Below are 12,315 nucleotides of genomic sequence, written 5' to 3'. Positions count from 1 at the left end.
AAGTGTTTATGTGACTTGTTCAAGGTTACACAGCAAGAGTGTGGAGCCAAGTCTTAACTCAGATCTCCCTGACTCTACAATTTGCCTTAAAAAAATTTTTTTTATTATTGTGGTAAAATACATATAACATATCAATAGAATTCATCATCTTAACTATTTTGAAGGGTACAATTTGATGGCACTTCATACATTCACAGTGTTGTGCAACCGTTACCACTATCTAGTTCCAAAACATTATCATCCCCCCAAAAGAAAACTCTGTCCATTAGGCAATCACTTCTCATTTCCCCTGTCCTCAACCCGTGGAGACTACCAGCCTGCTTTTTGTCTGTCTCTGTGGATTTACCTATTTTGGATAATGCAATCTATTGTATAAATGGAATCATATAATATGTGACCTTTTGTGCTTGTATTCTTAGATTTAGCATAATGTTTCTAGGCTCATCCGTGTTGTAGCATGTATCGGTATTTCATTGCTTTTTATAGCTGAAAGATACTCCATTGTATGGATATGGTATATTTTGTTTACCCATTCAGCCGTCCATTGATGGAAATTTGATTTGTTTTCCTTTTTGGCTATTGTGAACAGTGCTACTGTGAACATTAGTGTACAAGTATTTGAACATCTGTTTTTAATTCTTTGGTATTATATATACTCAGGAATGGAATTGTTATATCACATGGTAACTGTGTTTAACTTTTTGAGGAACTGCTGACTATTTTCCAAAGTGGCTGTACCATTTTACATTTCAGCTAGCAGTATATGAGGGTTCTGATTTCACCAGCTCCTTGCCAGCATTTGTTATTATCTGACATTTTTATTGTAGCCATCTTAGTGGGTGTGAAGTGGTATCTCATTGTGGGATTTGCATTTCCCTGATGACTGATGATATTAAGCATCTTTTAATGTGCTTATTGGCTATTTTATATCTTCCTTGGAGAAATGTTTATTCAGATCCTTTGTCCCGTTTTAAAATTGAGTTGTGTGTTTATTGTTGGGTTGTAATACTTATATATTCTGGATACTAGACCCTTAAAAGGTATATGATTTCCAAGTATATTTAACTATTCTGTAGATTATCTTTTCACTTTGTTGATGGTGTTCTTTGATGCACAAAAATTTTAAACTTTGATGAAGTCCAATTTATCTATTATTACTTTTGCTTTTGGTGTCATGTGATATCTGAAAAACCATTCCCAAACCAGCGTTTTGAAGATTTACCCCTGCATTTTCTTCTAAGAAAGAGTTTTATAGTTTCGGCTCTTATGTTTAAGTCTTTGATCTATTTTGAATTAATTTTTGTATAAGGTATGAGATAGGGATTTAATTTATTATCTTGCATGTGGCTGTCCAATTGTCCCAGCCCCATTTGTTAAAGGGTCTATTCTTTACCCATGGAATGATCTTGGAATACTTGTTCAAAATTAATTGACCATAGATGTATGGTCATTCTGGATTCTTTTCCATTGATCTATATGTCTAGCTGTATGTCATTACCACACTTTTGATTTTTGTAGCTTTGTTAATAAGTTTTGAGTCTTCTCTCTTTGTCTAGCTGAAGGTTTGCCAGTTTTGTTGACCTTTTCAAAGAACCAACTTTGTTTATATTTATTCTATTGTTTTCCTATTCTCTATGTCATTTATCTCTATTCTAATCTCTATTATTTCCTTTCTTCTGCTAGTTTTGGGTTTAGTTTGTTCTTTTTCTGGTTCTTTAAGGTTAAAATAAAGTCATTGATTTGGGATCTTTCCTTTTTCATATAGGCTTGCTATATGAGTCTACAAGCCTAAAGATCAGCCAGAGGTGAAAGCTTGGAGTTTCTAGGGTCATTTCTGAGTATGCATCCAGTCCTGGGCATGTGGTGTCCTTCTAGATTCCCTGGTATATTTGGGAGCTTTTCAAAGCCCTTATTTTCCCATGTATCTTCCTTTTCCAGACTCTTCTTTCCTAGCCTTTTTGGTCTGTGACCTGCTTACCCTGTGTGTTATCCTTTGCTTCAAGCTGCTGCCTCTAGTATATTTGTCTTAAATGTTTTTGACAGTCAGACTCCAGCCCTGAGAAATTTCTGAGGCAGGTGAAACAAGGGCAGGCATCTGAGCCGGTCCCTTGGGGAGCCACCATACAGGTCAGAACACACATTTCTTTGACAAGGTCCATATTACCTCCTCTTAGACAATCCACACCAGGAACATGGCCCTAAGGAACAATACACATTGAACATGGGCCTAAGGCCATTGCCCAGCTGGAGAGTGGGGGATGGTTGGCAGGTAAGTTAAAATGCCACAAATCTCTCATCAAATTTTGGCAGCTTGTTTCTTTATGAAGCATTCTTCTGATTATTTTAAGTTTTTAAATCAGATTTCAGATTTTCGGAAAAGTTGATTCTGATGGTTTTGGCAGCATAACCAAATGCACAACCAGCATTTGGCAGGTTTTATTGCTTTAGAGAGATGGAGTTTCAGAGTTTCCTAATCTGTTGTTTTCAATGAGTTGCCATTTAAACAACACACTGGGATTCATCATTAAAGATTAATGAAAAAAATGTAAAGTCACATTATTGTTTTAGAAGTACGTATTGGAAGTTTTAATTTACTGATAACAATATAAAGTGATTTGCTCTCTCAAAAAGAATTGAACACATCAATTGAGAGAAGCACCAATTCCATAGGGTTTTTTTTTGTTTTTGTTTAAAATTTTTTTATATCTATTACTTTTTTCACTGTTAGCTTGTGTTTTCTGTCGAAAAAATGATGACTGTCCTATTAAATATGGAGAAAAGAAAACTAATGAGAAATGGAATCTCACTGTACATTACTATTGTTTGGTGAGTATAATTTTTAATTAAATCCTAGCAATCTGATATTCTTCTAAAGAAGAGAATTCGATCCTGATGGCTGGTTTCTGAGAAATGGATAAGTCATTTAACTTTTCTGGATCTCCTTTTGCTTATATGTAAAAATAAGATTTTTCATTTATCAAATTCTAAGATTCTGAAATTACTTGGTACGTAGAAATACCTGTCATCATTACCTGCTTATTTTTGTCTAACCCTTTAGGGCCTCAGTGGAAAAAACGAGAAAATGGTTAGGTCTCTAAGGGAGTTGTTCATTTTAGTACTTTGTTTTCATTGTTGCTAGTGATAAGTCTCAGAAAAGACTTGTTTGAAGGTTTAAGAAGTAAAAGAAAAGTATTTTATTTCACAGAGAACCTGGAAAGAAAAGTTCTGACTAAAGGTAATAAATACTTGTGTAAAAGGAAATAGGTTAATTTATGTGTCACTCAGAAGAAAGAAAAAATGTCATATTGAGAATTAGTCTCTCATTTGTTCCCCATTCCCTCCACCAACTTCTCACCTCACTGAATCTGCCTTAAGATATTAGTGGCACCATCACTGCCTTAGCATGCTAAGGTTGCATGAGCACATGCAGCATTTCTTGGCACTTGTATTAGTTATATATTGCTGCTTAACTATTTATCCTGAAATTTAGCAGCTTAAGCAACATTTATTGTCTCAAATGGTTTCTTTTTTTAAATTAATTTTTATTGGAGTATAGTTGATTTACAATGTTGTGTTAGTTTCTGCTGTACAGCAAAGTGAATCAGTTATACAGTGAATCCATATATTCACTCTTTTTTAGATTCTTTTCCCATATAGGTCATTACAGATTATTGAGTAGAGTTCTCTGTGCTATGTGGTAGGTTCTTATTATCTATTTTATATATAGTAGTGTGTATGTGTCAATCCCAATCTCCCAATTTATCCCTCCCTCCCCCCCACTTCCCCCTTGGTAACCATAAGATTGTTTTCGACATCTGTGACTATTTCTGTTCTCAAATGGTTTCTGAAGGACAGGAATCTGGTATTGGGTGAGCTGGGTGGTTCTGGCTCAGGGTCTCTCATGAGGATGCAATTGAGATGTCAGCCATGGTTCAGTCATCTGAAAGCTTGACTGGGCTGGAGTATCCATCTCCAATGGCTCACTCACGTGGCTTTTGGCCTCAGTTCCTCCTAACTGTTGGCAGAAGGTCTCAGTTCCGTACTTCCTGGGCTATAGGGCTGCTCACAGCATGACATCTGCCTTCTCGCAGAGGAAGTGATAAAAGAGAGAGACAGAGGGATAGATATACACCAAGATGGAACCATATGACCTAGTTTTTACAGTTGCATACCACTGTTACTTTTGCTTTATTCTGTTAGAGGTGAGTCGTTAATTCTAGCCCACACTTAAGGGGAAGGAATTAGTTCCCACCACTTTAAGGAAGGAGTATCAACAAATTTGTGGACATATTTTTATACCCACAACAGCATCCATGTTAAAACTCTTTAGATGTTTCCTTGAGAAATCATCTAACATAAATTCTTGGTGTTTCTCTAAAATTTGTAGACTGGTCTAGGAACCTACTTACTTTGTACCAAGATTTAAGGGACCATGGAGTTGACATTCCAAACATATTTGTAAGTTAGAGCCTTATAGTCTGCATCACAAAAGAAAACCTTTTCATTTTTCTAAAGAGTGTGTTTTACTTTTTATGTAGTAGAGTTAAGACAACTATTTTATTAGTCAGTGGGTTATTTTTTCATAATTCTTAAGTAACATATATCACTTTTGGGTTTTTTTAAGGATATATTATACTGATTAAAATAAAACTCTGATCACAAATCTGAAGTATGTTGGAGTTATTTAATATGCTTAAGTTGGTCATATCAAAATTTCCCTTATATTCTTTATTTTATTAATGAGTATAGTAATCCTGAAACATACTGACCCTAGGCTCAACACTTAAAAGATTCTGTTTCATTGTGAACACGAAAGTATAGTAATGTTATAAATGGTAATGGAATGTTAGAGCTGAAAGAGACTTGGAAACAACCTAGTCTATTGTTTTTATTTTTGTGTTTAATGTCAGAAACATTAAATTACTTGCCTAGGCTTTCAGAAAGTTGGACACAGAGCCTGGTTTGCAAAGTCAGGACTTCTTATTCACAGTCTCATGCTTTTTCTTGATTCATGTTCCTTTAACATATTTAAATTAAAGTTAAAACAGATTTTTTAAAATTCATTTGCATTAACTACAATTCAGTAGATTCCCTATAAATATGTCTTCTATGATTCAGAATCCAGCGAGATTTAAAGTTAACCTAAAATATCACTGATAATTATCTCCATAGTATTCATTATTATTACATATACGCCTTTAGGTATATGCCACTTTTTTTCCCCTAAAGCTTGATTATAAGTGTTTTTTGTTGTTTTTCTTCCTTTCTTTTTCTGTTATTTTCTGTAATACTTTTTAGAAACCAGTTTGGTTACATGAACTGTTAATATACAGTGTCTTCCAAATCAAAGAATGTGAGTAGCCTCTTACTTTGACCATGAAAAATAACTATTATAGGTAAGAGATACTTAAAATTTGAATTGTTTTATGCCCATTTTTTATTGGAATATTATAGGTATATATTTTTTATTCCAAACTAGTTTCTTAGAGTTTATTTTCTAATTGAGAATATATTCATAGTTGATGTCAAGTGGAATTTGGCAGAGGGGTAAAGAAGAAGAAGGAGTTTATGGTTTTCTAATAGAAGATATCAGGAAAGAAGTGACTAGGGCTTCGAAACTGGTAAGTAAATTATTTTACTCATTACACCTAATACCATAAATATTGTCAATACTAAGGAAGTCTATTCTATCACTTTCTCTACTAGAAATCTGTAAGATATTGTTTTTATGTTCCAATGCTTATTTTTGTCAAATACAGTAAATTTTAGAAGAACATTTTGCTAAACCAACCCTGGATAAGATATGTGACGATACTGATTTCACTTCCTTATCTTCTTCTGACTTACCCATCATTTCATCCACTCTTACCATCAGAATTATGACCATACTTCCACTCAGCTGTTCTTCAGACCTCCAATCCTGAGGCAACCCAACTATTAACTTTCATTCCTATATCTCATTTGTTGGGTTGGAATGAAAGATTGACATGGAAATTACACAACTATACAGACTAATAATTTATGATCTCAACATCTCTTGTGGCTCTTCTGTGACATGGTGTTCTTGTGTTCCATGCCTTTTGTTCTCCAAGATAGATATTCTAAACCTTAACTCCTTATTCATTCAGTTATAATTTGTGAATCTTTTGTGTGATAGCTTACTATGTTATGCAATGAACAGACTGTAGGTCTCCATGTGGCCTGAGTAGAAATAATGAGAGTTAAGAGAATGAGAAGATTGGAAGTACAGGGGTTTCTGTTCAGAGAATGTGATAATGGAATTGATGATTTCCATGGTGGAGCAGTTTGGGGTGATGAGAGGATTCTTCATTACACTGGAGTGGTGATGAAGTGCATTGACACATTTTAGTTGAGGAAGTCAAAGAAAGGTTGTCCCATCAGTGCAGAAGTCATTTAGAATGACAGCAAGAATTAAAATACAGAGAAAGGTGCCAAAGTCTGGAGGTGGAGAACTGACCAGGAAATTATTAGATGGCAGAGAGTAGATGTCATTATGTTCAAAGGACCATATCTTTTTAAGTCTGATAGAGTAGTGGCCTACAATCTGCCACACAGAACTAAAATAATGTTCTGCTTGTCCTCCTTCCTGCCTCTATCCATATCCCACTCCCACTCCTTGCCAAGTCTGGAAATTAAGGAGGCTGGAAAAATAAGCAGCTTCGTTCAAGAGATTCTATAAGGGAAGCATGCAGAGACCTTTCTTTTAGTTGAGACAAAGAAATGGAAGCAATTATTTTTAAAGATGTTGAAGATGCAGAGGAGTTAACGGTAAAATAGAGGTTCTAAGGTACAAGGGAAAACCTTGGGAAAAAGGTTAACAGTGGCATTTATCTAAGGGCCATGTGGAAGTATTAGTATCAAAATTTCTCAATCTTCTGGTGATAGTGAACTTGTCATGAAACATGACCTGTATAGGTCCCCTTGCAGTTTGGAAGTGTTTTCTTAAGACATCTGTAACCTCTCTGAGTATATTGTGAACCTTTGAGAATATCTTGATACTGAAGAGGTGTCTGTATTTGTGACCTTACAGTAGAATTCCATACGTCAGTTTACAGGGAGAACCTCAGGTTGGCAAAGTATACAACCTGGTGTTGTTTGACGGGTCAGCAGTATAATCTCTCCATCAGTGGCCATTATAGTTGTCATCTCAAGGGTTCCAAGATATTTTAAGTACTGTTCTGTATTTTACTAATGATTGATTCATCTAATAGTCTTTCTGTTTATATACCACCGTTATATTTAAGTTAGTGGCAGTGGTATTGTATTTGTTTGCTAGGGCTGCTGTAATAGATTACCACAAACTGGGTTGCTTGAAACAGAAATTTATTCTCTCACAATTCTGGAGACTGAACGTTCCAAATCAAGCTGTTAAAGGGATTGATTCTTTCTGGAAGCTCTGAGGGATAATCTGTTCCATGCTTCTCTTCGAACTTCTGATGCCTGCTTGGCAACCTTTGGCATTCCTTGGTTTGTGGCAGCATAACTCCAATCTCTGCTTCCATCTTCATGTGGCCTCCCCCAGTGTGTGTCTCTTAAATCTCCCTCTCCTTTTACTTATAAGGACACCAGCCTTTTGATTGAGGGACCACTCTAAATCCAAGATGAACTCATCTTGAAATCTTTAGCTTTCAAGATACTTGTAAACTAAAGATAGCTTTGTAGATACTTGTAAATCAAGTATCTACAAAGATCTTGTTTCCAAATAAGGTCACATTCAAAGGTACCAGGAATTAGGACTTGAACATATCTTTTGAGGGAATCACTACTTAATCTACTGTGGGTATCTAACACTTTTTCATTTGGTTAGGATAGAGTGATCCTAGCCAATATTTTACAGATTGGTTTTTAGTATTGTTTTGCTGTTGTCCTTAATAAATATTTCCTAACTATGTGTTTTCTATTGAAATTTGAATGACACTTTCATGTATAACCATTACGTTTACAAACCCTTCCGTTTAAAATATTTTAGCAGATACGAAGGAAATGAAGCTTCTCTGGTTAGAGGTGTTTCCTTTACCAGAAATTGTTATGGGAGTGAATCTTTAGTCCCTTTAGATTGTTTCTGGGTAGAACAGGTTTTTTCAGGAAATTTCTTTAATATACTATCTTCACAGCTGTTGTATGATGAAAATAATTTTCAGACTCTCCACAAAGAATATTCATTTATACCTCGGTCTTATCTATAGTACTCAAGTTTTGTACGTGTTATAACTCCTATTTTTATACTTGCTTTTAGAAATGCTGTATTTGCAAGAAAACCGGTGCTTCAATTGGATGTGTCACACCCCGATGTAAACGAAGTTATCATTTCCCATGTGGACTTCAGAGAGAATGTATTTTCCAGTTCACTGGCAATTTTGCGTGAGTTAATTAACTGTTGAATATGAAAGAAAATGTAAAAGAAAAATGGAAAGTGGATCTCCCAATTATATAATTCCTTTGTCAAATTTCTTTTCAAAGCTGCATTGAGGTTTTATGTATACTTTAGATATGTGTGTGTGGGTGTGTGTACATATATATATAATTTCTCTCCCCTTCCTTTATGATCATTTCTATTTGCAGAGTCTGGAGAATTGCAATATCTGTAATGGGCTTAATGATTAATATTCATCTCTAGCTTTCAGCTCTAGAATGTAATATGGAACTGTTAATATACTCATATTCAGTGAAAATTTCCAGCTTACATAATTCTAGATTTTATGTCATTCTTTAGATTTAATAGTTTACTTTTTTTTCACAGGGACATATGTGTTTCTCATTGAGTAAAGTGAAGGCATGTAAATTTGGTGGAGTCCAAAAAATAAATATTATGCCCTGGGATGCCCCTAAAAATATTTGCTTCTTGACTTTAGCTCTAAACATCAAGATTTTATGAATTTTGGTATTTGGTATCATGAGTGTTTTATTTCTTTTAGTCTTTGTGCTCTTGACCTATTTAATGGATTGTTTTCTATGAGAATTGCAGTTTAGAAAATACAAATGGAAATACATTTAGTGGGTTAAGAATAAGTTATTATCTGCATTTTATTTGTTATATTATTAATATATTATTTTTAAGTTTAAGTTCCTTCCTTTGATTTTGTGCAAGGTTGAGTACAATGGTGTGTATACTCTGTTGCTAACAGTATTACGTAGGATTCTCAACATAATATTAGTTACTGAAATTCTGTGAAGTAAATCTCACCAGCAAAAGGTTCACATTTTGAAAATTCAGCTCTCCTTAGTTATAGATTATGAGACTGATTTATAGTGCCGTTGTTCCAGTCTGTTGTAGGTTAATTACGAGAGAGACGAATGAATTTTCCCTTATAAATATGAATTGTAAAGCTAGTAGTTGTGCTGTATAATTTATTAGATGTTTTAAAATAATATACGTTTTTAGGTCATTTTGTTGGAACCATCGACCTGTTCAGATAATTACATCTAATAATTATAGAGACTCCTTACCATGCACCATTTGCTTGGAATTTATTGAGCCTATTCCAACTTACAGCATATTACGAAGTCCTTGTTGTAAGAATGCTTGGTTCCATAGAGACTGTTTACAGGTAAGATGTTTTGTCAGCTTTTTCTGGTATAAAATTTGTTGCTTGCTAATTTGAATTTTAAATTAGAAAAAATTGATGTGTATTTTAGCTCTTACTACTTGTAACTTTTTAAAACAGCTTTATTGAATCAAATTTTACATATAAAATTCACCCTATTGAAGTGTACAATTAATGTTTGTTTGGTTTTTTTTTTTGCGGTACGCGGGCCTCTCACTGCTGTGGCCTCTCCCGCCGCGGAGCAACAGGCTCCAGACGCGCAGGCTCAGTGGCCAATGGCCCACGGGCGCAGCCGCTCCGCGGCACGCGGGACCCTCCCGGACCGGGGCACAAACCTGTGTCCCCTGCATTGGCAGGCGGACTCCCAACCACTGCACCACCAGGGAAGCCCTACAATTAATGTTTTAATAAAAGTTTAGATACTACCTTTTAAGGTATATTTACACTTTTAAAATTTTGTTGTTTTAACCTAAGGATTTTGTTTGTATTTTACAATGAATAATACACAAATTTTAATTCCCAAGTTCATTTATATATTTAAGCTTAGAAAACAAGATATGTGAAATAATTAACTGTAAGCTAATTTAATGTTAAGAGGTCTATTTTTTTTAGCTGTAGTAAACACTATCATAACTTTTTGACAGTAAACTGATTACTATCTAATGAATTGATACTAATATTAGTTCTTTGAGAGCCACCTTGTATGTCAAACCTGACGACAAGTTTTCAAGTAAATGAAATATCATAAAACACACATTAAACAATTTAGTTTCTTCAATTCAGAAGATAATTTAAAATTTTTAAAAGATCCCAGTTATTAATAATGTCCAATATATAGTATAAATGTGTGAAAGTGCCAATTGTTAGACAGTTATAGTTGATAGAATGCCAAGTGACACAGGGTTTACTTAAGTTTATACTGTTTTTTAAAGCTTGGCTTTTATTATTGTTTAGTAAAATGAAATGTTATTATTGATTACAAATTAACTACAAAAGTTCTTTTTTTTAAGTTAGGAGATGTAAATCCTCTTATATTTCAACAAAATCTTAAAAGTACTAACAGTAGTCAAAGTAGTAAAGCTTGATTACTTCCTGGTTTTTTTTGTATGAGCCTTGAACTCTTATTCTTAGTATTAGTTATTATTAGTTATCAGTTAAAAGTGGCAGGATGGAGCCTATTTTGTTGGGTAAATATTAGAAATCCTGTTCATTCTTACAAAGAAGTGTTTGTAAAGGGATCTAGCGTGCAGTTCATAAACATCATGAAGTGCTATCTTTACCTATTGAGGAAGAAGTTCACATTATGTGAGAATCTTTAAAAGGTAATTTATCTTAATTCAGGGTTTGTATTTGAATGAATTGAATGTAATTGCTGCCAAATGTATCATCTTGTTAACTTTGTATAATTTGTAGTAGTATGTTATTTTTCAGGACAAATAAGATTTGCCTCATTATGCATTAATAATGAAACAGAGAGAGGTTCTCAAATTTGACCTAGTATTCATAGGACTTTTTGTGAACTCCGAAAATACCACGTTTCTAATTCTGTCATTAAAAACTAGAAGTAGTACTACTAACAAAAATGTAGGTCTACTTTATGCAGATATAAGGTCATGGCTCCATGGACACCTGTCTGTGATATAAATATTAACAAGCAAGCAATTATTACTTGGTTAGAGCACACCAGGACAGAGCTCATTCTTGAGTCATTGTTCCTTAAAAGAACTCCAGTGGCTTTTCCACTCTGATACAAGTCTTAACTGAAATAGTAAATGGAGTCTACCCTGTTCAGGTAGCTATAATAATACCCAAATAATTTTTTTTAATCTCTGAACTCCATTAATATAAAAGAGTTGAAGGAAGAACAAACCTATGCAGTAGGATGAGAATTGTATGTGGTTAAGCAAATTTCATTTGTGACCACTACAAATGCTATATACATTGGGATTTTGTGAGGAGAGACTATAGATTAATATCAAAGAAATTGACTTTTCACTCTGTATGCAGAGAATTGTCACTATTCTTGTTCAGTTTGGATTTCTCACATCATTGCTGTGGTCTTGTTGGTATCATTCATATGTCCTATGCTGTTTTTCTTTTCTCCATGCTAGACAGTTCTTGTATCATATCCTATACTTAGTAAGATCTTGGTATCTGTGTACAATTGCTCAAAGATCCTTTAGGTTCAGCAGAGATTTCATTAACTTGTTGCTTCCCTCTCACATGTTGTGTGTGTGCTACCTGCTAGTTGTTTGAACCTGGATTCCTCTTTGTCCACTTCTTTCTTCACCATCCACAAATCATTCTCCAAGTCTGTCAGATCTGCTTAATATTTTTGATGTATCCTTTTTTGTTGCTACCCTCTACCTTAAACCCTTTGTGATTTCACTTCAGACACTTTTTTTTTTTAACTAAACTTTTGCCGGAGGCCACTAACTCCTGCATGCCTTATTCTCTGTCAGTTCTTCACACTACTAACTTTAATTTACCTGTCTATTTTAATTACTTAGTTCAGTATGATCAGCGTGTAATTTCTAAGTATATTATTATTATTTCCCCAATCACATGTACTCTTTTGCTATTCCCTCTCCTTGTATTGTCTTTTGTCCTATTTTCCTGGCACACCCCTACTCCTTTCATACTTAACTTTGACCGTACCATCCCTGTGACATTTTTGTCAGGCTCTTACATAAACTTCAGTACTTGTTCCTTTCTCTTCCGTATATACTTTTTGTTTATTTGTTTAGTT

The 12,315-nt window shown here is 34.3% G+C and overlaps 1 protein-coding gene across 1 annotated transcript in view; it reads left to right on the top strand.

Annotated features, from left to right (window-relative positions):
* The window catches only part of G2E3 (G2/M-phase specific E3 ubiquitin protein ligase), a 65,273-nt gene that overhangs the window by 25,335 nt on the left and 27,623 nt on the right, over positions 1-12,315 (top strand). The window contains 4 exon segments of the mRNA XM_082682005.1: positions 2,729-2,826; positions 5,520-5,621; positions 8,258-8,382; positions 9,404-9,569. Coding sequence (XP_082538131.1) covers positions 2,729-2,826; positions 5,520-5,621; positions 8,258-8,382; positions 9,404-9,569 — 491 coding nt within the window.

Source organism: Grampus griseus (assembly GCF_964374135.1).
Source record: "Grampus griseus genome assembly, chromosome: 2".
Taxonomy (NCBI): domain Eukaryota; kingdom Metazoa; phylum Chordata; class Mammalia; order Artiodactyla; family Delphinidae; genus Grampus; species Grampus griseus.
Note: the sequence above shows the minus strand (reverse complement) of the source record. Positions and strands in the feature narration are given on the sequence as shown.